The following is a 25,726-nucleotide window of genomic DNA, read 5'->3' on the forward strand; positions in this document are numbered from 1 at the left end:
AGACTCATGGGCATGAGGGCTGGCTGCTTCCAGAAAACCTGGATTTCTTTCATTCTCAGCTGAAACTCTTGAAAATAGGGACACCTGGTCTGAGCAAGTTGGACTCATGTTGTCCTGATGGAGATGACCAGGTGTGGAGGGTAAGTTACCCCACCTTAGCACCAATATCTGTTCCCCTGAGTATACAGCAAAATACACATCTCATGGGCAGGCAATACCCACCTTTTTCGTGGATAATGTGAGGTAAATCTCATCCAAGACACATCTGAGCTGCAATGGCCCAGCCCCAAACGCAGCTTGTCCTTCTGGGAGGTGCCAGCGTGGGCTGGTTATCCATCACTCCCAGGGCTCCTGCTGCCAGCACAGCTACCCTGCAGTGCCAAACCCTTGTCATGGGGCTCTGCTGCACAGTCAGATTCTGCTGCTGTGCCCTCATGGCAGTGGTCCTTCTCAGTGTGCCAGGATGCCACACGTGGCAGGGAGTTTGATCCTGTGCCTGCTGCTTGTGGAGCCATGGCAGCAGCTCGGCTGCAGGTCCCACATCCCCACAGCTCTGCTGCTGAGGGCAGCTGACCTGACTGGGTTAAAAGCAGTTTATGCACCTGAGATGGAATCACTGCACTGCCCCATGCAGCTAAAGGGCTGGTGAGTTCCTGCTGCCAGCACAAGGGAGCAGTCCCAGATCTCCTCCCTTGCCCGAGTGACCTCTGTCCATCCTGTCACCAGCTCACTGGGTCATGCTGGGGCTGCTTTGCTCAACTCCACTGACTTCTGCTGCAGGGCAGAAATCCCCACGGAGCACTGTGAGGGAGCTGCTCAGCCAGGCAAAGTCTGAGCTGAGCCTGCTGATGCCCATCAGCTTCCTTTTAAAATGAAAATCTGGAACTTAATCCAGAGCGATCTGGATCTGAAGGCATACCTCTTGTGATCCATATGTAAGAGACCTGTTTATTATTTTTTTTCTTTCACTTTGTGTGATTGGAACAGGTTAAACAATGCAAAAGCATGATCCTGAGGGTGCTAGGCTGGTCACTAATTTAGAGACTACCCAAGCAAGGAAGGGTTATTTCACCCAATTAAGACAGCATTTGCATTAAAACAGGCAATTCAGAATTCTAAATACTGTTGAGTCTGAAATTATGATTGTTAATCTCTCCTCACATAACAATGTTCTACTGACAGACATTGTAAATCACTTCCTTTTGCTTGCATTAGATGAACCCACCGCTCAAAGTGCTCAATTATAAATCTGAATACAATTTAAAAGGTGAACTTTCTTTAGTTTTACTGAGGGCAGAAGGGCAATGCTGATGGTGTAATACCAATGTTAATGTATTACTTATGACTGAAATTTAGTCTGTGTTCAATAAATTGCTCATTCCTGTGATCAGAGCAGGCAGCAATTTGCTTTCCTGGATGTTATTCCCTTTCCTGCAAGTGCATTAGGTGTGTCATGGGCAGCAGGATACCCTGCTGTAAACTGTCTGAAAAGGACGTGTTAATCTATAATTAAAAACCACAACAAAATAGATAATAAACTCAGAATATTCGTTGCATAATCACGACAGGTTTGCAACCTGCAGGTTTACAAACTGCAAGTGAAGACAGATATGGAATCATTAAAACACAAAATACTACATTGTTATTTTTTATTTTCTTTTGGAATGAGATAGACATGAACAAGTATGTGAACACCAGTGTGAATACTCTCTACTCCTCAGCATCTTTAGGTGCAAGGATTTAATTATCCTTTGTCCCATGCTAATCTGCTGAGATGCTTCCACTTCATCAGAAACTCCTGTTGAAGTAAAAACCTAAAAATAACCACCTCCCGTGCAGAACCGCAGTTTACCAAAACAAAGTCAAGCAAGGTTTTACAGTAGTAATTGGTTTGCTGACCAAGTGAATGCTTCCATTTCAGGTCACTTCATCTGCTTAATAATGGGAAATGCTTTGAATGTACTTCAATTCCAGACCCTATTTCAAGTGACAGCTGAGATGTACAGCCTTACTTAATGACAAATCATTTCTAGAAGTGGCCAGAAGGCAACTGAACTCCCATGGTTAAAAGTGATCTGGTCTTCATCAAAATTTTGACCATTTTTACTGTCTGCCCTTGTCCCCCATTAACAAACTGATCCAGGAAATGTGTTACAGGACACAAAAGGCAACAGTCCCAGCATCCTTTCCTCACAAATTTTTTGGCTCCTGCCTTGCTGCTCCACCTCTGACTATGTTAGTGTGACATTAAGGAAACCAAACCACTGGGTTTGTACAGAAACACACAGGCAGATGTCTCTGAAGGCATTTGCAGTTCTTCTTAACACATTCACAAGCATAAAGGCAACACTTTTAGCTCTAAGCTATTCTGCACATGTACAGCAATTTCAGCACTCTCAGCAGTTTGACTTCATAGCTCCTATGAGCAGTCCCCAACCTGCTCTGGCTATCAGACATAAAGAAATTGAGGAAGGCTTCTGAAGTCATGTAAATGTGCCCTGCCAGAATTCCTGCAAAGAAGAAGAGGAAACATCTGCAGTGCCACCTGAGGCTTGCTGGTTTGCCTCTAGCACATGTTCCTGCCTCACCCCCACAGCTCAGCCCCTCATTGCCACTCTGTGACCCATGTGCCACTCCAGTCTCTTCCAGAGGCACCTGCCCAGCTTCAGCACCTGCAGCAGCACAGCAGAAGCGACAGGAACTATGCCCTTAACAGGACACCTCTCTTGAAGGGGAGGGGTTGGGGGGGGGGGAGGGGTTGGGGGGGGGGAGGGGGGGTTTCTCACACCACCCCCAGCTGCAGCTCACAGCTGCCACTCAGTTTCTTGGATTTCAGAGCCTGCACTGGCTTTCCACCCATGTATTGTAAATGCAGGCAAACCAAACGGGAAGAAATTACTCAATTCAGAAGACTGAATTATTTCTTTATTATAACTATGCTAAAATACATTAATATACTATATAAAAGGAGGATACTAAAACTACATACTATTTTCTCTGACCCTATCTCTAACTCACCACTCGTGACCCTCTCTCCAGAGTCCAGCCCCAGGTGGGTTGGATTTGCCATCAGGCTCAAAAATCCTCACCAGAATCCAATCAAGCAATCACCCCAGGTAAACAAGTCTCCAAACACACTCTACATAGGAAAAACAAGAAGCAGAAATAGAAATTGTTTTCTCTTTCATTTCTCTCTGTGCACCTCTATGAAAAATCCTGAGAGGGAGAGAAATGTGCTTGCCATACCCATGGATGGAACTCTGAAGATAACCCTCACAAACCATGCTTCTGTGTTTTTAATCCACTACTTGCTTTCACAAACTGACAGAGTGACTGGTTTTCTTGCAAAAACTGTAAGAACTTAAAGCAGTGATATTCACAAGCAAGGTCATTCACCTTCCAAGGAAAGCATCCCAGCTTGCTAACAATGGGATCGATTAAATTCCTCTGTGTCATGTGGGAACCCCACTATTGTTGGTAATGGTGGGTTTAGAACTTAGGAAGGGCCTTGGTGCAAATCACATAGCAATAGTCCTAGAAAATCTATTTTATGGGCCATCAACCTGTCCTAGTGTAGAGTAGGACCAATTTATCTAGCAGAAAGCTTAGAGTATGATAAATGGAAGAAACAGATATCATTCAGACAGACAAAAGTACCCAAACAAATTTGCATTAAATGTTTCACATGAAAAAGTGAAGATAGTGAGGGGAGAATAAAAATCAATGCTAAGATCTTCACAAAGGCTTGGAGCTCCCAGACTTCTTTGATTGTAGCACAATATTTTTAAGACAATCGACCACATATTTCTAAGGAAGTAATAATTTTTAATTTGGGGGGGGGGGGGGAAGGTTCATTATTAGATGTATTTATATCTTACAGTAGTGTATATCAAGCTGTGTGTTGAGTCTGTGGTGGTGTCCCAGAGACAGCTGGTGGTGGTGGTGGTGTTGCACAGCCAGCCCACAGAGGTTATGGAGATACCTGCTGAGGGACATTCAAAAGCTGTCTGCACCCAGCCCTGGTGACCCTGCCTCAACCAGGGTGTTGGACCTCCAGAAATCCTTTTCTTTCCAGCCTCAACCCTGCTGTGATTCTGTGAGCTGTAACCAGGACAAGGCTCTGGAACCCAGCATAGCTGCAGCCCGCTGAGCTGAAAGTCACAGGGTTTAGTTACATTTGGTAAAAATCAGTGCAACGAGGCTGCTTTAGATGAAGTTCATTTGAATTCACAGTGTAGGTGACAAAGCTCAGTAATTGCCCCTTTTTATGCTGAGAAATATGATCTCTATATGAATAACAGCTATCTTCACTAAAATAGTCTTTTCATGCAATCACAGTCTTTTTGTGACTATTTAGCATTCTTCTGGAAGTTAAATGTGGAGCTAAATGACTGCAAATGGTGTGTGCAGAGGAGCCTTTTCTGTGATTGTTACAAAGCCGCAATCCCAAAATGTTTACTGGAGAAACACCACAGGGAAGCTAAAAGCAAAATACTGGAGAAATGAGGTTACACAGTGCAGGTGAGGAGGGTGGGTGTGAGCCAAAGGGACTGGAGCAGGGTTAAGTGCAGATGGAGGGGTTCAGGGATGGCAAGTGAAGCAGAAAGGGAAGAAGTGGGCTGGAGAGGAAAGAGGCCGAGGAAACAGTAGCAAGGGGACAAATGCTGGAGAGGATAAATGGGGAAAATGGGATAGCATTCTATCCTTGGAAAAATACAGATCTCAGTCAATTGCAATTATTTGCAGATAACTTCAAGTGGTTGATAGTTGAATTTTCCTTGACTGACTGGCCCTGCCTCCTTTTTTCTTCAGAGAGGGCTGAAAGCTTAGAACTGAAGTGCTCTTTCTGGAGAATACAAATATTTGCTGGGAAGCCTCTTAGGCTTCTCTATCATAGCAAAAACTGTAATAATAATGTTTCTCAGTCAGTGCAAATTATTATTTTGCTTTTAAAACCTTCTGAATGCCCAAACTCTACAGTATTTTTTGCAGAGGATTAATGAATAAAACATTCACACACTGCCCATTTAAAAAAAAATCATCTAGTATTTAAGCCCTGAGGGAAAAGAAAAGGAAAAGATTACTCTTTTCACTTTCTTAGAAATTTCTTTAAATTATCCAACAAGCTGCTGCCTCAGAGGTGTTCCTCCTCTCTGTCTCAAGTACAGTTTCACCAAATCTGGAAACCAGATTAGCCTACAGTTTATTCATGGATGTACAAATGGGTGCAGCTACAAAGTCAGGTGAGTTGTTCTGCTCTCTCCTTTCCCCCACATGAGCTGCTGCAGGGGGGGCAGGATGGAAGAGGGACATCAGCAGGTCGAATCCTGCAGGAACTTCTTCTGGTCTGGCTGAAGGGGAGAGGGAACAACCCACTATGCCACTGCCGTGCTGCTTCCATAGTCTCCATGCTACCGGTTACCAAAATCTGGCCCTTTCTGCATAAAACAGCATCCACAGAGACTCCTCCACCACTGCCACAAAACTGGGTTTTATTATTTTGAATAACACCCCATATTTGCTTAATCCCTCACAGTCAGAGTAGCAATATGTACATTTATTAATTAGTACTGGTCAGGGGACAAATATTCAAAGTGTGTCTTTATCTTGCCTCTCAAACATGATGATTTATAGATTGATCTGACTGGTGGCTTTGACACGGTTCCTTTAACCATAACATTTTTCTGTTCTTCTAGTAGCTGAGATTTAGCATTTCAGGCTGTGTACATATGTTGGATAAGAACATAATCCTCAGCTCTGGGCATAGGAGCTCATGGTAAGAGGATGGCTCTGCATACAAATTGAGAGCACTGAGATGCAGAAAAAGAAAAATACACTAAACCCTAATATGCATATTATTAAGGCCTTCTGGCATCAGAAGAAATCATCAGTTATTTAGTTTGACATCTTTAGAAACAGAGGGACTAGAGAGGAAAAAAAAAGGAGAGAAAGGGAGAAAAAAAATCATATGACCTTTAGCCCGACACTCCTAGTAAAGACTTTGGATAAATAGGAACACAGAAAGAATGTGCCAGTATGCAAAGAGGAAAAGAGATGAATGTGACTAGACCCTTTCTGCAGAGAAAAATCACAGCACTCCCATTTCACAGCCATTTCTGACAGCACAGAAATGGATTTATCAGGGGGCAGAAGGGGACACTCCTCTTCCCCTCTATTAGCCTTCTTAACTCAGCACGTGCATCCCTGGGTGCAGCATGCAGGCACATCTCTGCAGGCCATCTGCTTCCCCTCACAAAGGCTAGGGCTCACCTCCTCATGCAAAAAGACATTCCATTATCATTGCAAAAATTCACTCTGGGCATCCAGCAATTCCCAGCCATCCATCTCACAGTACTGAAGGGTATAATGTTCTGCACAAAACCAGAAAGGACCAACCCCAGGCATCCTCTGGCACCTCTGGACTTTGTTTTTTAAACTTGCACAAGACCAGAAAAAAACCCAACATGCCGTGGAAAAGCAGGAGAGTGTATGACACAGGAAATTCCTGTGTTAATAACTTATAAGCTTTTCAAATGATTAATACCAACTGAAACCATGCATTTAAATCGTGCTGCAGGCAATGGGCTCTGCAGCAGGGCTGCTCCAGCCTGGAGCCCTTTCCCTGAGCTCTGCTGGGCACACAGTGAGGGAACCTTGAGGTTTAAGTTCATAGCTAAGCCTGGCTTTGAAAAAAAGTTAGAATTAAAGGACCAAACTTTTTGAAACACAGTTGATGTGGTTCATCAGCTATCCATCCAAAATCCCATCTATCAATTTCTTTTCTGTTATAGTCCAGAGGTTTTTCCTTTTTCTCTGTAAACTCACATGCTTCTGTGTAAGCTCCGTCCTTCAAGATATCCTCACACTCCCTGCTGACACCTTTTAGTTCACAAAATGGTAAACACATCCTGCAGAATACTCTTTCTTTCAAAAATAAATTCAAATTGGCTTTGCAGGGTCTCCAGGGGGAAAGCATCACTGTTGCTCTAACAGATGAAATTGTGAGGGTTTTTTTTAATAGTGTTGTGAACTGTAAGATAGGCTTTTGTGTTATTCACTCAAAGATCTGACCTAAAGGTACAAGAATAGGGTGATGTTGCTTTCACATCAGGGTTCAGGGAAGAGGACTGGAAGATACAAGGGCCACAGGACAACCACCATGTTAGGGACTTTTGAAACTTGGGGAGGTTTGTTTGTTCAGGTTTTTGTTGGGGTTTGGGGGATTCTTTTGGAGTCTTTTTTGGGATGGGAAAGGGGCAAGAGGGAAGTTTGTTTTTTTATTTTGTATCCTATAGTTAGAAAGCAGAAATGTGTATTCTAGCATGGACAAGTTAAAAGTATGAGCTAACATAACTTCAAAGCAAAAATCTGGGAAAAAAAAAATTCCGGAACTCATCCTCCCCTCCAATGTTGTAAATCATTAGGAATAAAATCCTAGTACAATGCAGACTCAGGCAACAGAAGCTGTAATCACAGGCCAGACTGTTTTTTTGGAGCTCATTAAGTGTATTGAGTCCCTGTAATCTTGTATTGATTTTAGGAGCAGTGCTTCGGTTATCAATACAAAAAGTATAAGAGAAATTTTCAGAAAAGATTCCCCATATTCCTTTGAGACGTATTTTACCACATTGGTTTCTACAAATCTTGGTAGCTGGGTGCAGTGATGACAGACTCCTCTGCTCCAGCACTAAGCCTGCCAGGACAGAGGCCAGTCATATATCAAGAGCCTTTAACTCATCTTGCTCCCAAAAATCCCCTCGGGGAGGTTTTAATGGTTTCCTGCATGCCTAAGACCTAAGCTTGTAAAATACATAAAGTCATAGTTCTCCTCCCAGAAGTGTAACTTGGAAGAGGAGGGGGAAAAAATGGAGGGGGGAAAAATAAAAGAAAAAAAAAGAAAAAAGGGAAAAAAGAAATCAAAAAAACTCCTTGAGAATTCTGAAGCTGTGCATATGCAGTGATGGCAGATACCTGCCTGACTCTGCAGAAAGCTTAAGTGATAATTAAGGTACAGTCTAACACTGGCAGCTCTAGGAATTTTATCCTTGATATAATATTTAAAGCTCAAGCTTCAAGGCACTGATAAATGCAAGAAAACAAGCAGAGTTCAGCATAAAGCTTATGACTGTAACCCAGAGTTTGAAATTCTATAAAGGAAGATAGCCAAAATTACTTTAAAATTAACGAATTTGCAAAACAGACCTGTGAGGTTAATAAAAATTTAATTCTCTTTTGTGTCCCAATACATGATCTTTAAAAGGACTTAATTGGCTGACATTCCTCTCTTGCAGGGCCCTAAGAAGCTGTCCAGAGAGGTGGTGGATTCTCCATCATCACAAACGCTCAGATCTGGACTGAGCCCCTGACCTACCTGGCCTCTCTCTGAGCAGAGGCTTAGACCAGAATGCTCTCCAGACATCCCTTCCAGTCTAGATCACTGTACAACCCTGAACAATTACACATGTCCCTGACCCTCTGGGATACACACAGCCCCTCCTCCACACCACATTCTTTGCCCTCTTGATGACAACCAGGGGACAATCCTGGAGAGCCTCCTTTCTCAAGACCCCTGCTGCAAACTCTTGCCTCCCCCTTTCCCCACGTGCTACAGCTGCCCTCTACACCCTCCCAGCTACGCCATGGAGTGAGAAATACCAGCCTCACTGGCAGCTTAAAGCCAGCTAGAAGGATAAACAAGCAGATACCTGTGGTACTCCAGTAGCTCTCCTACGCTTTAATCACATAACCAGCGCTCATAATGGAAATAAATCCCTCCCTCCAGGGAGGGGAAGAAGAAATAAAAATGGTTCAGATAGAAAATGGAAATGCTCTGATCAGTAGATGACTTTTACTCACAGTACATATTGACAACAATCAGCTGATCCCATACAATCATTACAAGATATCATTACTAAAAGCCAATCTCCAAACAGGTCACATCTTATTAAAGATGAGCTACCAAATGAAGAAGGGATGCAAAAATAACCTTGTACATAACTGGAACAGACAAAGCTGGCTAGATATGCTCTGGCACATTCCAAAATGCTTCTGTTTCTTCTCCATTTTATCTCCTAACCTCATCATGTCCATGAACATGTTTTATTTGTGCTTGAAGTAATGTCACCTGCAACTATTCTGGCCACACCATCCTTCTGGTGAGGCCATGAGGAAGGCACTGTGGCTCTGCTCCAAGCTGAACACTCATACAACAGACATTCCAGAACTTGTTTCCTCCACCTGGACTTCTACTGATATCCTGATTTGGGCTGTCCATCACCTTGTGCAGCAATGCCTACCAGGAAAAGCTGGTGTCTGATAGTTATGCTGTGACTCAATGCATAGAGCTCAGTGACCATGCATCAGCTTTTCTTATCTCAACTCAAACCTTTTTTTCTGATTCTCTTCCCCATCCCACCAGTCAAGGTGACAGTGGCTGCATGGTATTTGGTTGCCACAATAATTTGCAAAAATGATCGTGCAAAGTTCATTGATGACTAAATATTTTTTTTAAAACACCAAAATATTAAATATAATATTTTTAAATATTTACAATATGGAGTAAATAATTATATAAATACCATTTAAAGCTGTTGGAATGCACTATAGCCAAAGGGCCAAAACTCTTTATTTATTTACTGCTCTTGTCAATTCCTCTTGACAATGCAGCCCTCTAATCCTAAATTTTTAAACAGAAATATGTCCATGCAGAAACAGATAGTGCTTAGTTAATCTCTACAATCACTCTGCTTGGATATCTAAGAACACATCCACTTTTCCTCATGGAAAGAATTCAAAGGGTTTGACTTCATCATGAGTTCCTCCAAGCAAGAGCAGCTCTCCTACTCAATATGTAACTTGGAATCACTGGCTGTCCTTTTGCCAATTAGCGAAGAATTATTACAAGCACCAATCTTAAATTAATTATGAAATTTTGGTTCATTTCTGCATTTGAAATACGTATATTTTGAACTGTTATTACTATCTGTTTTATCACACCTATGGCAGTCTGCTGGTCTCTAGTTAGCTGCAAAGGTGTAAGTGGAAGGGTCTAGGAAATAATAGCTGTGTTCTGATTGCACCTGAGCTGAGCAGGATGAGAATTTATGTTCTGAAATTCAAAGGCCTCAGATGGTCACTGGGTTTTGGTGTCATGATTGAAGAAGAAGGGACCAGCCAGATTTTTCAGATCCAGATACAAGTATCTGATATTGACGCAGAATTTGGCTTCCATACATCCATGTATCTGTGGTAATGCTGCAATGCCAACAAGAGGAGATGTAGCTTGAAATGTCCTTAAATGTGACCTCTTATTTGAGCGCTCTGAAACAAACAGAGGAAGAGAAAGGGGAGATTGATGGCTCTGTCTGCAGAAAAGCACCCCAGAGCAGAATTTGTGAGTTCCTACCCTGGCTTCAGCTGTGGATTACAACACCCCACCTCCTGCCAACACAGATACCCCCTAAACAAAGAATATCGATCTGATGGGGAGTTTCTTCAAGCTGTCAGAGTCTCAGATTCTAAAAATCAAATCCATCCCCATTTGTGTCTCCAGTATGTGCTGCTGGCACTGCAGCAAACCCAGGGCCAGCGCCCTGTCACCGCTGGCTCCGTGCCACGTGCCAGAGCTACAGCATCCCCCAGCTGGCACTGCAGTGCCCACTGCAGCCTGCTCCTCAGCCTCTTTAAAGCAACATAAAAGCATCCATTGACTTCACTTGGGCCTTGGAGCCATTCCCAGGAGCACAGTAGACTCTCTGATAGCCCCTAAGTATTAGAGGAAACCCATCAGTTCTGGTTCCAGCTAACAGACATGGATGCTGCACATAAACAACAGGTGAGGTGGCAAAGTTGTTGTCCCTGCTCTCAGAGTGTCCCAATTTCACTGAAATGCTGGTGACATAATTCTGTAGTTTTCATTATTTCCCCCAGTGCTGCTAAAGGAAAACTGATGGGGCTTCAAAGCCCATGGAATCCTGAGTAAGTTTTCAAAAGGTTTGAAAATAAAAAAGACTTTTTGGTTTAACATGTTATTTTGGAAGGCAACTGAGAAGTCATTTTATACCAGAGATCATTTTGAAATACATTTAGATTTTCACTACATATACATGTCACTTTCAGAAAACACCATAATTTTTCTTGTTGTATTTAATAACTGCTAGCTAATTATGTAAAATCCCACCCCATCTGCTTATTCCTTCACACAGCAAAATTAGAGGGCTTCATTCTACAGTCATTACTCACAGAAGAAAGGCATTGATTTAATGGACTTCCCTGAAAAGGGATTACAGTATAGGATCTTCCAATATTGATTTTGTGACATCATCATCTTTTCCTCAGAAGCAGACACTGATGACTCAAGAAAATACCAGTACCAGATTAGGCAGGCAGGTTGGAGAAATAAAATTATTTTTAAAATCCCCAAACCTCCTAATTTACAGTAAGCTGACTACAATAAAATATTAGCTATGTTCTCTGTTTCAAATACAAGTTCTCTTCGAAAAAGGAAAATATCTGAGTGATGTTTATCTCTTTCATCTCTTGCTCTGCTTACAGTCACTTTCATGAAACTATTGTGAGCTAGAGCATTTTTTGTAAGTTAATGGGATCCCTCTGAAAGGATTAAACCACATTGATTATTAATTATTTTTGATGTTTTAAACTGATGTAAACGTCCAGAAGCTCTGAAGAACAACATCCTGTAGAAATCAATGCCAAATTTAAAAAAAGAAAAATTAACAAATAACAAAAAACAAAACCACTCTGCTCAGCTCCTGGGGGAAACAATTGTGACTTCTGTTTGGAAGGTATACCAGCCCTTGGAGAATACCAGCAACTGGCATATATGATAACCACTTCTAAGTTATCTAGGGCATCCTTATTTTGATGTGTCTATCTTCCAGACTCCAGGCAGAGTCTGCAGGTATTTTGCATACAGAACAAAGCTAGGCACAGTAGTGCTAAGCAAATAATAAATAAATTCATTTCATTGCTCTGGGAAAATGATCATTTTTTCCTTAAATCTGCCTTGCAGTACTTTAGGAAAACACTAATTAGCATTCTTTCCATGTGTTTTTTCTTTTTCTCCCCAATTCTCTCTAATGTTCTTCACCACTTGTAATAGATGTTGGGGTTTTGAGTGTGTGGGTTTTTCCAGTGTCTTGTTGGCTTTTTCCCCCTTTCTCAAATTTAATATTTCTTTGCTGTTTGTAAGTGGAATGGAGCCATTCCTTTTCATTTAATAGATCAGTGAGGAGTGAAGATTTGCCATGTTCAAAGGACTTCCATATGAGCAAATAGGAAATGATCCAGAATAGCTGTGGTGCAGATAAAAGACAGAAAGCAAATTACACAAAGGGAACAAGTCTGCCTGCTTTGGGGGCTCCTCTCAGCATTGAAGAACAGCCCCTCCATGGCTGATTCTAGGGGATGTGACAAGGAAATTATTGAAAGCCCTTAAACTTGAAGGAGTTGCTGATCAGATTGACAAATTAATGATTGGGACCTACCACTCTTACTCCAAAGACTTGGCCTTCCTGTGATATAGCTGGAAATCAACACCGCTAACCTGAAGACCTGCAGGTTTATAGCACACAAAGGAGCTGCAATTGTTCAAACCCTTCTGACAAGACAAGAAGGCTCTTGTCTCATCAACCAAGAAAAGTGCTGAGGCCAAATCACTTCAAAATCACAACTGTGTAGATTGACAGGCAACCTTATCTGTTTTTACAGAGAACTTAGCAAGGAATTTAGGATTTTTATCCCCTAAGAGGTTCATATCTACAAACAGCTACCTCATATTAAATCTCTGGGCTGAAATAGAATAATATCTCAGAGTTGTTTATTTCCATTATCTCTGTTCAGCTCCTCTGAACTGCTCAATGCTTGTGCTTAAATACCATGCTCACATTTTGCCACCCCCAATATTATGTTACCTGTTCAAATATCTCACATATTTTCTTCTCATGTCCATGCTATCACCTCAAGACCAGCATACTTAAGCTTAAAACTTCTGCTAACTCTCTTCCCTGGTGCTGTCAGCTATGACACCAACTTTTCTATCACCCACACTTACTGTAAAGCATTTCTTCCCTAAATACCTGCATTCATCAAGAAGGGAGACTGCAGAGCTTGCCACACTCATTCCATCACAGCCCTGATACAAAGTGCTATCTTTATGGCAAGCCAGACACCATGCATATAATTTTATTTCTGGAACTCCCTCTAAAAGCCACCGTAATTTCCCAGCACAAGAATAAGGGGGTTCCAGAAATGCAATGCATCATGTTTGGCTTGCTGTAAAGATGGCAAACTCCTTCCCTAGGAATTGCTCCCTTCACTGGCTGCCATTCATTTGAGATTGCAGAGTGCTGAGAAAAGCAAGGTAACCTTTCTGTTTCCAGTATTTCCCATTCTCTATTCATCTGTTATACTCCATATGTGGCAGCTAGCATATGCTGCCACATTTATCTCAAAGTTTTTCCCCTTTTCAATTCTACATCGACAGAAATTTAGTAAGGAAAAAACCCAGGAAGTTACAACTCTTATGTGAAACATCTAATAAACCAGTCTCTTAATTTATATTACTGCACTTGTAGGTACTCAAGTCTGTGTAAAGATTTTAATTTCAGAATATTCTTAATATTTATTAAAGTTGTTTTTTTCTTCACGTTGCAAACAACTAAGTTTTGCCTCAAGAAGAGAATCTTTAAAACCCTGAGTAAAAAAAAATGGAATCACTAATTTACTAGAAGACTGCTCAGGATGACAATGCATACTTCTCCAATGAAAAAGGCAAATAATTTTAAAGAACACTTAGAATCAAAGTTAGCTATGAATCTTTTAAGTTCTTCAGCAAAGATACCTGCTTCCAAAGGTTTATTTTTTGACATTTATTGTCCTGACTCATATGCCTAAGTAAAAAAAATGCTCCCTTCCCTAGAGCTGAGACTGTCTGGTAAAATAAGTCTCAAAATGGATTTACACAAGGCTCTGTTCAGTTTAGCATACAATCTGAAGCTCTGTAAGGTCATTTCATGATCTGCCTGGATTGCTCTGTGTGGTGACAGCAGAAATGTAGAGATTAGTGGGATTCTCAAGTTCAGTCAGCACTTCCCAGGAGCCCTTTAATGAATTGCCATGGATCACCACAGGTAAGCCTGTTCTCAGCACAGCCCATCTCAGCCTGGATGAGGGATCACCCTTGACTGCAGCTTCTGACCCAGGTGATACAACCTAGAAATTGCCTTACTGACCCTGTGCAATCTGAGTCTGGGGCTCATAACTCCTGCAGACATGAAAGATCTTTTCTCAATGGTCCACTGTCATTTCATCACAAGGAAGTCTGCCAAAGGGTAATGGAAGACTCTTATTTCACTGGCAGAGAGGGGTTTGTAAGTGCCTGCTGCAGTTCCGTAAACATGACTTGGCACAAGCATCCTCTTCTTTGGCTTTGCCCTCCAGAATGACCCTGATCTAGATATTATCCATGAAAATGAAGATATAAGAGACAACATGATTTGTAGTAGTTTTGAGCTGAGGGTGACTGTTTGTAATTAGTTTTTTAAAAAAGAAAAGTATTTGCTTTTCCTGAGAGGATGCTTTTCTCTCCCATACAGGCTGGACAGTCCCAGAGCAGTGGTAGGAAGAAAAGACTTTTACCTCTGGGCCTGTCCCATCATGAGGATCCCTTACATTTGTTTTGCAAACAAAAATGAGCTGGAAGTGTAGGTTTGGGTCTTTCTTTATTTTATTTTGACACTAGCAGAACATGACCATGAGGAAAGAAGACAAACTTGTCTCAACCAGAGCTTCAGCTGCCATCTCTTGGAGAGAGAAGAGATGCCAAAAGGATTCCATAACAAAATTCAAATTATGTGTTCATTGCTTTTCCCAGCAGGAGGAAACAGCAGTGACACACACTGGGGCTCTCAGCTGTGAAATCAGCCTCCCTCTTAAAAAGGTTTTTCCTGCAGAAAAAGGCAGCACCCTAATGGTAAGGCTTTTACTTCAGATTATTAATTGAAAATGTATATATACCTGAAAAGTACACCAGTAGAAACAGATTTCCTTTGCTGGGTAAGGTTGAGTAAAGTCTTACAGAATCTCAGCCTCTTTGAATATATTGGCCCGTGTAAAAATGAGTTGAGAGTTCACTATGAACTACAAAAACTGATGCAGTATTGGACAAAATTCTACCCTGATAGACACAAGACGTTGTCCTTCCTAAGAGAAAGAAAGAGGGTGGTGCTGATTTAAATGAAGAGCATATGATATACAAAGACCTCAATCTCCTGGAAATAAGAGATGCATTATTTTACTTATAGAAAATTTTTCTGAAGAGTGTCATGACTGCTACTTAGCCCAGACATGGAAGCAATGTGACAACCAGTTTTCTCATTATTTTCCTACTGAGAGGCTTGCTTAGAACAACTTGGAGGTGGAACAGCTTGTAAACCATGTCCCAGCACCAGGTTTGGCTTGTTCAAGATGCTTTTGTTTTCTAATTAAGCTTTACCGTCTACCCCAGAAATAATTCAACAAAGCAACCTTAAAGCTCCCAGGTGCAAGCCACCAACAATGTGGGATATCTGACACATCAGGGACATGATCCAGAGCAGAACTTCAGCTGGCCAGAGCTCAGTGCAGTTATGACTAAGGGAAGGTTTCTAGGTTGCAGTTAGAAAATATGAGAAACTTACATCAGTCACTGGAATGAGGGAATGTGTCTACTTTTTATTCTTATTTATTTAGCTGAAGTACAGCTTTTCCTTTGGGCTGTGCTCAGCCCTGCCTTTGCCATGCCAAAATGAGATGATTACAGAGCAAGTTGCTGAAGACTCTGCCTTCCAGCCATTCTGACTGAAACAAACTAACAGAGAACACAGACCCACTGCAAAATGGCAATATTTTAAGAGATTCCTACAGCAGCAAGGTTGGAGTCTTCTCTGAAGCAAAACCCACAGCCCTGCTCCTCTTCCAAGTACTGTGAATCCATCCTGGTGTCTGAGCTTGCACACAATGCCTTTCTTCTGCTAATTTCTAAATTAGCCATCACATAAAAAAAAATGCTAAAGAATGAGAATGGTAAAGGTTTAAGATCACATTGTGGTATTTCCAAAATTAACACTATGCTCCTACCCTGGGGCACAGAAAGCATCCACATCACGCTGTTAAAGAAGGAACTAAACCTTACTAGCCCATGGGCAACTGAATCAGGCACATGGCATGCAGTGGGCAATGTTCCTGTTTGATCTCCTCTTGTCACTGACCCAGCAGCCTCAGAGAGTATAAGGAGTTGGAATAAACTGGCACTATTACTTCACACCATGAAATATTGAAAATTGGAAGACAAGAGAAGAGAGGAGAAAATGTGCTTTGAGCAGCTTTATCACTTTGCAAAGTCTGCTGATGATTTTACAAGTTGCCAGATGGGCATCAAGGCCACATCAAGCAGATTCAGCTTAGCAAGTGACATTTGGGCTGCTAACACTGAAACAGCAAGCACACAGACATCAGTTTTGCCTGTCTTCGGATTCATCAGATCAATGCCACTGCTTTCTCAATGAGATTAACTTCCAGGTGAAGCACCAATTTAATAAATCAAGTCTGGTTAATCTTAATATTGTTTCAACAGGTTGGTAGAACTAAACAGAACAAAACTGGGGAAAAGCCTTGTTTTGAAATGAGTTCTTTTTAATTATATGTCACTGAAAATAATTACACAGATTTTGAAGAATATTCAGTGAATTTCAGGCTCAGGAAAATGGTCCTCTTGTGGTGATCTAAAACAAACACTGTTTTTACTTCTCCAATTTCTCTCCTGTAACCAGATTTACTTTGACTATCACTCCAAATCTCATTTCTTTTACTGTAGTGTTCAATACCAATACAAAGATAACTAATTACAGTGGCCTTACTATCCAATGAAAGTCATAATCCAGTCATACAGGGAGATACTGATGCACCTCTATCTGAAGATGCAGCTTAACCTTCTCTCACTCTACAAAATTCTGCTAATGCTCATCAGCTTTCTTTGTCCTCCCAGTCCCAGGTTTACTCAGCTGGGGAATGATGGTTATTTCCCAACAAAATGACAACCTGGGCCCTTGGCTACCTTCATACCTTATCCAGTTACTTCAGATTTACTATTCATTTAATACAGATTTAAATTACCTATTTTCTGTCACGCTTTACCACAACAATGATAGTAAAAAAAAAAAAAAAAAAAAAAAAACAGTACGTAAACACCTTAACTTAAAAAAAAAACAAACAAAAAAACCACAACCCGCTAGGACATAGAATAATGTACATTCCCTGATTGTGGGATAAACCAGCTACTTAAAACTGTGTGCACTTGTATGTTTATGAAAAAACTATAAACTTTCTCTTTCTACTGGGCCATAGCATACTTTTTTTTTTTTAAATGACCACAGTCCATGGAAAAAATTTTGTCTGTCTATTAGCATTTTATCTTGCATAAATGTATGTTTCAGCAGTTATGAAAATGAGACTGTTATCAGTTGATTACTCTATGTGAACAAATGCTGTGAAAGCTTCCCTTAAATAGTTCTGTCAATGCAATGTCAATTTTAGAAGCAACACCACTGCTGTTCCAGGACATGATCCTGCAAACTCTTACTCACATAGGGAGTCCTGATGATTTCCATAGAACATTTACATTTATAAGGCTCTGAAAGGTCAGGTCCTTAGTCGCAGAGCTCTGCTTAACAGTGACTGACAAATATACAACAAAGTTTTTAGCAGTGCTGAGCGCTGTTCTTTAGGGCAATGACATTTACACCCAGCAGTATTCACTTGGGCAGCACATACATTTTCTTTTAGAAGTTACACGAAGCATATTAAATACACCTAAGAAACCATGACATGAGCTAAAGCGTAAAGATGAGAAACGCCATGTGAAACGCCATATGAAACCAAGCTTGCGGTATGAGGCAGAACTTTGAAAAATGAATCCGCCGAGAAGACAGGCTGAGCTCGAAACACAGAACTGCTCAGCTGTGCCACGATAAACCCAGCACCATCCAGCATCCTCCCCTTTGTTAGCGGCATCTCCATCAGCGGGGTCCGCCGGGATGAAGGTGCGAGCGCTCGGAGGGAGCGGCCGGGCACGGGCGGTGCTGAAGGACAGCGCAGCGCTCCCCAAAACGCCGCTCGCCCTCCCCGGCACCGGCAGCGGGCAGAGGGCTCGGTGCCGCTCCCCGGGGCTGCCGCCGCTTTCGGCGGGATGCGGGAGGCAGAGGCGGCGCATCCCGCCCCGGGCTGCTCCCGCGGGGCACAAAGCGGAGCGGGCACACAAAGGCGGCGCGGAGGATGCTCGGGGCCCGCGGGAGGGGGTGCGTAGCCCTCCCCTTCCCTGGCACTTACCTTCAGCAACACAAAGAGCCAGAGGAGACAAGAGCGGGCCCCCGGGGCCCCCCGCCGGCGGCGGTCGGGCATCGGGGAGGACGGCGGCGGCCTCGGCCTGCGGGGGTGGCTGGGCAGGGGCGCCTGCTGCTCCTGTGCCCCCGGGACCCCCGGCTCTGCCCCCCGCCTCCCTCCGCTCGGCTCCGAGCCGTGCCCGGCAATGGCGAATTGCGGCAGCATCAGGCGGCCGGCAGCGGCGCCGGCCTCCCCTCGGAGCGGCGCATCCTGCTGCCCCCCGCCCCTTTTATTTGGGGTTTGCGGCGGGGAGAGGACGGGAGGAGGAGGAGGAGGAGGAGGAGGAGGAGGAGGAGGAGGAGGAGAAGGAAGAGGAGGCGACGGCGGGTGCTGTCTCCCCTCCCAGGAGTTTGGGCGATCGGGAGTGGCAGCAGCCCCCGGCGGAAGGCGAGGGCTGGGAGGTGGGAGATGGAGCCGGGAGCCGCCCTCGGGCCCGCACCGCCCTGCCCCCGGACCCCTTTGTCACAGCAGCTGCTCCCCGCTGGGAGGAAGCACAAAAAGCCATCCTGACCGCCGCTCACCCACCAGCCCTTCCCCAGCTACTGCTTTCCTGCCGCGATCGGGGCACAGAGATGCCGCCAGCATCCGCGGGTGTCTGGTGGGGCAGGGCAAGGAGCGGCCGGAGCGGCACTGGGAGGAGGCTGCAGGAGCTACAGCTGCAGGAGCTAGTACCCACAAAGTCCCTGTGGCTGTGCTCGTCTGGACAGCTCTTCAAATGTTCAAGGTACAGGGCTGAACCTGCAAGGGATGGAGACTGGAGACCTCATTCTGTCCCACAAGATACTCGGGGATACCAGGGATGCGAGGGGTACTGAGAGAACTCAGGTCACCTCCCCTGTTCTGTCTTCCCCCCACATCCCACCCAGCGAGCCTGCAGATTAATCAAAGCCATCTCCAAACACTCTTAGCAAGAGTCTTGCTTAAGATGATTTTCTCTGAGAAAAAAAAAACAAAAACAAACAAACAAAAAAAAAAACCAAAAAAAAAAAAACCACACTTTGAGGAGCCAAAACAAAATCCCAAAGGACTTAAAGACCTTCCCCATTCAACCACCACGATGAAAACAGTCTTTCCAAAGTGAGAAACTGTGGGAACTCAAAATGTCTCTCAGACATTTTTAGAGGTTCCAGGCCTTGGTCAGAGGCATTCTAGACCCTGGCAGACAGCTGAAAAACAGCTGTGATTTTGAGTCATGGAATGAGTTACCAACTTTGGAGGTGGAACAAGCAGTCACAAAAGGTTAGATAGTATAGTAAAAGTAATTACAAAGTAGAGGGGAAATTTTTTTAGTATTGTACAGGGGGCTTTTAGCACATGTACAAGGGGGTTTTTACTTTGTACATGGGGGTCAGAAGTTCTAAGATGGAGGAAAGTGGGCTGATCCTGTTCTTCCTCCTTCTTCTTCCTTACCTCCATGTTCTTGGTGATGTTGGCACTCACAGATTGGTTTAGAGTAGAAAAGCACTTTGTAATATAGATAGTAGGTATTGGGGGAAAACTATAAACATGTAATACGTAATATATCATATAAAAGATAGCAGCAGCCCTGGGTGGGGAGAGAGAAGAAGAAGACAGCAGATAGAGAGGATGTCAGGGTGTGTGTGTGTGCCTCTGCCCAGGCCGCTGACCAAACAGCCACAGCCCAATAACATAATCTGTTAGATAACTAGCAATAAATCATCTTGAGACGGAACAACAAGAGACTGCGGAGTTTTTCTTTGGAAGCACAGGTTGGAGGAGGAATTTCACCACCATATGAGACCCCAGAGCAAGGCTGGGGTTCTCACAAGAAACTACCTCAGAATCCCTTTTGTCACAAACCACACTCTCACTCACACCAGTATAAATTAGGATGTATCTTTGGTAACACTACCAGAGCTATAACAAAAACAAAATATAATTGCCAGTGTAATAAACAGCTGTGTCTGTTCAGAGCAACTTTGGGTCTAGGTGTACTGCCATTACTTAGAGTAATGGGTCACTCACTCTTCCTTCAAAAAATAAAGTAGTGGCTAAAAGTAGATCCTGGGATGGTTTTCAGATTTTCTAAATCATTTAGGCAAGATGAACTCTATCACAGTCTCATGGGAACGTCCTTTAAATCAAACAATTACAAAGCTTTTTTCTAACAGCACTGCTAAATTGGACAATAATGAATCTGTGTTTCAGAGACCTGCCCAGCTTATACATGGCATATTTTTGATTTTCTTATAATTTGGACACTCAGTCAACAAAAGCTTGATTTCAAAGTGGCCAAAGCCAGAGAGGGATGTGCTGAAATGGGCCCTTGAGCAAAGATTTGCAATACTTGATGGGGATTAATCCAGAAAGCGAAAGAGAAATACGGGTCCTGTGTAGACATTGGCACAAAGCCTAAATATAGAAATCCAAAAGGCAAATGTTATCCACATGTTCATTTATAAGAAGCTGTGGGCATTAAAGATGTACTCAATGCTATCAGTGAAGGACACAGACTTCTCTTGGGTATTCACTACTCTGTTAGTGTTTGAGGCATTATCTGAAACTGGTATACAAGGGGTTAATCATAGCTAAATTTCCTTCAGTATTCATGTTTAGGATGAAGAGAGGTTATCTGAAAGACAAAGATGTGAATTTCTTTAGGAAACCAAAATTTTGCCAGTATTTGAAAGCTGCAGATGGAACTTTAGGCTGGGAACCTCTTGTTTATTAAGTAAATTGAACTTAAATTATTTTTGTCCTTAGGACTGTATTTTATGCTTCTTTCTTCTCCAGTATTTACAAACATTTAGACATTAAAATGATGATGGCATAAGCAAGGCTAAAGATCAAAGATATTTAAAAGGAAAAACAAAAAGTAGAAAATTCTAGTAGCATTTTAGCCTCAGGACAACACTATTGGAATCAAAGAGAGTGAAAAATAGCTAAAAGAACTGAGAAACATTTCTGCAATGAAACCTTCAATAAAGTAGCAAGATAATAAAGTTTTCTGATCTGGCTGTTGAAGCTGAGGAAAATGCAGCCAAGAGAACTCAAGGATTGCATCCTCTTTAAGTTATGGGGGTATAAGATTACTCAACTTTTTCAAAAAGGGACAGTGCTTTGGAAGATTCCAGTTTGTAAATAGAACCTAATTCTTCAGGAAAAAAATACAGAGCAGAGGGAAAAATAAGATCTATAAAAACAGAGTCGCCCTTATTTGTTTTTAGAATCTAAACAATAAAAGCAGCCAGTCTATTAATACACCAACAAAGCTTTAAAAATGGAGACAATGAGATAACTTTTTTGTACTCAGGGAAGAAGAAACAGGATAATTTGTGAAGTTAGTAAAAGATACTGATGCTCTTTAACCCTCTCCATGGGCCCAGGGGGAAAGGAAGTGTTCAGCAGGATACCTCACCAACTGGAATTTCATTTATTTGGATGAAAAACACACAAGCATTTGACAAAAATTTTAAAAATAAAAATAAATCAGGAAAGATGGGGAACATTTGTTCTGGCGTCAAACATGTTTTTTTCTGAATCAGATATTGGGATTTTGGTGATTTGAACTAAATTCCCCCCCCCCTCCCCCCCTTCCCCTTTTCTTTACATTTCAGAAACCTGAAGAAACCCTTCTTGTCAGAAGGGTTCTGACCCTTCTACCTTCAGGGAAGAAGCTGGAACACATTCCCAGTTACTAAGGCAGCCCTGTACAAGTGAAAGCCCTGACCTTTGCACTTGTGCAGCTCCTGCAATGCAGAGCAGCTCGCTGGCCACAGAGTCCTTCAGTCCATGTCAGACTTCCCTTCACTCACATAAATCTGACACTTGTGGAGCTCTGCCACCTTTCCCCAGAACTCATCAAACATCCTTTGGGGCATTGCAAACTATCCACAAGGATTATGGAAGCCCAACTCCTCCACTACAGCATGGATTCATAACAGGACCATGTTGCGTTACAAACATCTCTCATTTTTCCTTCGGGATCTCTTCCAATTGAAAGACATCCTAATTTTTCTTGGTCTGTGACAAACTCTGGGCTGCAGTGGGCACCTGTCAGAGCAGCCTTAAGGGACTTTGGTTCTCTCTGAATGCAGCTGGCAGAATCACAGTGAAGCAGAGAACTTAGAGCCTGATTGAGAGGTGCATAATGTGGTGTTTTGATACAGGGTCCTGTCTCTACTCACTAGATTTACTGGAAAAGCTGGGCAGGAATTATTTATTCTGATGATGATTATAATTATTGTTTATTCTGATGTGCAGTATGCAGGAACATGATAAAGTATTTCAAGGCATTACAGGACACAGCCCTAGAAGGCAAAAATGGTTTAAAGAAAATCCTCTCACATTTTGAGAGGAGGACTCCACATCAAACACACAGTTTCAAAAACTTCTCAGGTCACTCATCACCCCCTTGAAGGCTGTATTAGTTACAGTGCTAGAGCTTTACCTTTATTTAATAGCCTGATTAATTAAAACACTGGTGTTTGCTTTAATCAGCTATTTAATGCATCATCCTAACTAAACCAGTGTTAATTACCATATACCACCCTAGATTATCAAAGAAAAACAGGAATCAAATGTTTCATGGTTTCAAATGTTTGCATGAATGTTCCTGCTGGTACCTTACACAGATTTGATTTAAGATTTATGGCAAATTCTTCCCTTTTCATCCCTGAAAACCCCAGAGCAATATTCTGTCAGATATACCAACTTTGCCTAGCCTACAGAAAAAAAAAAGCTGTAAATTAGCCTTTACTCCTAGTTGTAGTATAAACCCAGAATTATATGAAGGTTTACAGGCCTCCGCAAGTCTGGATAAGCATGACATGAAAAGAGGTTTATAAAAAAACTCACTCTAAGTAAAAGTCATCCTGGTCCAAGAAGTTTTGGAAGCAAAGTTATTCTTCAGTGACAAATGTCCTACGAAAATAAAGTGCAGATCCTTTTTAAATGTCTTCTCACCTAAAGTCATTTCATTTCAATGACAGCAGTGGATAAAACAATAACAAAAACAAGTGCAAAGGGTGGCTAGAATAATGTACATGGGTTGGCACTTATATGTTCAAGTGCAAATTTATCTTAGATTTCAGTTTGATAAGTATGGGCCCTGTGACTTCTAAAAGTGTGCCCCCCTAACAAACAAGCTGTCAGTTTTTTTAAAAATCTGTCTTTTCCTAACAAGAATGATTGACACACTTCAGATGTGCAACCTGATCAACTTCCAGACACTTATTAGTCTTTCAGTGCAGGAGAAGCAGTCAAAAGGTCATTTTCATTTTTAAAGCAGTCACAAATCTGTCTTTGACATTGAATCTCTTCCTCATAAATAAGCATATGAAAGATTTTTGACTGATGTTTCATTCCTTTAGCACTGAAATGGGGTATGGAAAGGCACTGAGTTGGTTTTTGTGGTTTTGTGTTGTTTTTTTTTTTTTCCAGAAGGGAAGGAATAAGCATACCCACAAGGCTGATGAGATTATTTAACATTTAAACAGTGTATTTCACTTTCATTTATCTGTCCCAGGGTATCTGGATGCTACAGGATGCCTGAGAAACAGATTGAGTTCTGTGAACATAATTCTAGATAAAAATTATTCATATATTTATTTTTCTAGTGAGATATTAAGTATTTGACCAGACCTGTCTGTTATCAAAATGTCCCTTTTACTCTTATAGTTCTCTCTCCAGTGTCAGCAGATATGGCTGATAGAAATAAAAATAAACCACACTGCAATTTCTAATTCTTCTTATTTTGTATTGCATCCACAGTGTTTTCTTCCACTTGCTTCTCCATTTTTGTCAATGATCTAAGCAGGCCAAAGACTGGGGAAAGAGGCTGGTTAGGAATTTCTCACTGTCTTCAGCAACTTATAAAGCTATGTAAGTAGAAAAAAAGTGTGACAAAAAGTGAAAAAAAATTATTTTCTTTCTGTTTAAGATGGGTAAATCTTTCTGGGGGTCATTTCTCAGTAATTCCACTGTACTTTCCATTGCAGAACCATACAGGCTTTTTATTAAAAAAAAATAAAATAAATAAAAGGGGCTCCAGTCAGTCACAGCCTTTTAGCACCTTTCACCTCTGAAATATACTGACTTCCTGTGACCCTCACAGGCTCTATTGATTCACAGAAATCTGAGTCATAGTTACAGGAAACAACATTTCTCTCCCAAGAAATTTGCAGTAGGAGCTGAAATTTTGCACAGATAACATCCTTTTCTTCCCTGGCATCTGTGCTGAATTTTTTTTCTCTCTCCATGGCATGGGGGTACTATATCCCAACATAAATATGTAATATAAATATGCATGCCTTACACCAGTGCCTTTTCACTGCCATTTCCCAAATGGCATCACTAAGCAGCCTTTTCACTTCAGATATGTTTTTATAGTATCAGAAGACCCCAGCTGATCAATCAGGCAACAAGACCTGACTAAAGCAATCAGTCACACCGTTTGATTAATTGTGCCAATTACTGGCCACTCAGAGTAAACAATTTTGAAAGCAACTCCGTGTGGAAAGGGGGCCTGCAGCTATGTGAGAATGGGGAAAATGGCTTGAAATCGTAAATGTATTCAGAAAAAAATCCCATTTCATTCACTAACAATTTACTTCCTAGGGGGTGGATTTCGTTCAAAGGAGAGAGAGAAAAGAGAAGATTCAGCAAATGTATTTTTGGCACAGTCAGGTATTCTAATCACCAAAGAAAGTGGGTTGGCAGGATTTAAGAGAATTTTACCTATTATACAGAAATAGCAAGAAAATCTGTAGATTTACCAGCTAAGGCAAAAATGTTTATTATTTAACTTCAATCTTTATCATTTCAAAATCTCAGGGGTCAAAAAGACTGTTAAACACAAAGAACAGAATGATGCATGATTATTTTTTTCATTTTTGCCTTCCTGTACATTATATGTGGGCTCATTCCAGACCACTTGAAAGACAGCCAAGAGTAGGTAGGGGAAAAAAAATTTTTTTTTCAAACTTAAGTGTTAGGACATCTCCATAAAATTCCCTCTCAATTTTTAGACCCACTACACAGCTATTCGCACAATGTTAATTAAATATAGCCCACTTTCCTTTTCAATTGTCATCTTTCACAGACTACCCAGTTTACATAAATTAGCACACTAATATGTCAAATACATCAATTATGAGCTAACACACTCTCACACTAATAGGATTTGCATGTTTTACTTCAGCAGACATAGGACACCTTGTTTTTTTTGGAAAACAATCTAATATATTTGGGCAGCCAACTGTGTCTTCTAACATGACTTTCATCTCCAGGAATGATCCTTCACAGCCCACAGAGAAAAAGCTAGGTG

At 41.9% G+C, this 25,726-nt stretch overlaps 1 protein-coding gene across 2 annotated transcripts in view; it reads right to left on the reverse strand.

The window, feature by feature from the left end:
- PTPRO (protein tyrosine phosphatase receptor type O) overlaps nt 1-18,833 on the reverse strand; it is a 145,541-nt gene extending 126,708 nt beyond the window's left edge. The window contains exon 1 of one of the 2 annotated variants that reach the window (XM_021535161.4): nt 18,385-18,833. In XM_021535161.4, coding sequence (XP_021390836.2) covers nt 18,385-18,603 — 219 coding nt within the window. In that variant the 5' untranslated portion in view covers nt 18,604-18,833. The remainder of the gene's footprint in view (nt 1-18,384) is intronic. The other variant, XM_077783263.2, reaches the window with a different exon arrangement.
- Nucleotides 18,834-25,726: the final 6,893 nt, after the last annotated feature.

Source organism: Lonchura striata, chromosome 1A (genome assembly GCF_050655825.1).
Source record: "Lonchura striata isolate lonStrDom1 chromosome 1A, ASM5065582v1, whole genome shotgun sequence".
In the NCBI taxonomy this organism is placed as follows: Eukaryota; Metazoa; Chordata; class Aves; order Passeriformes; family Estrildidae; genus Lonchura; species Lonchura striata.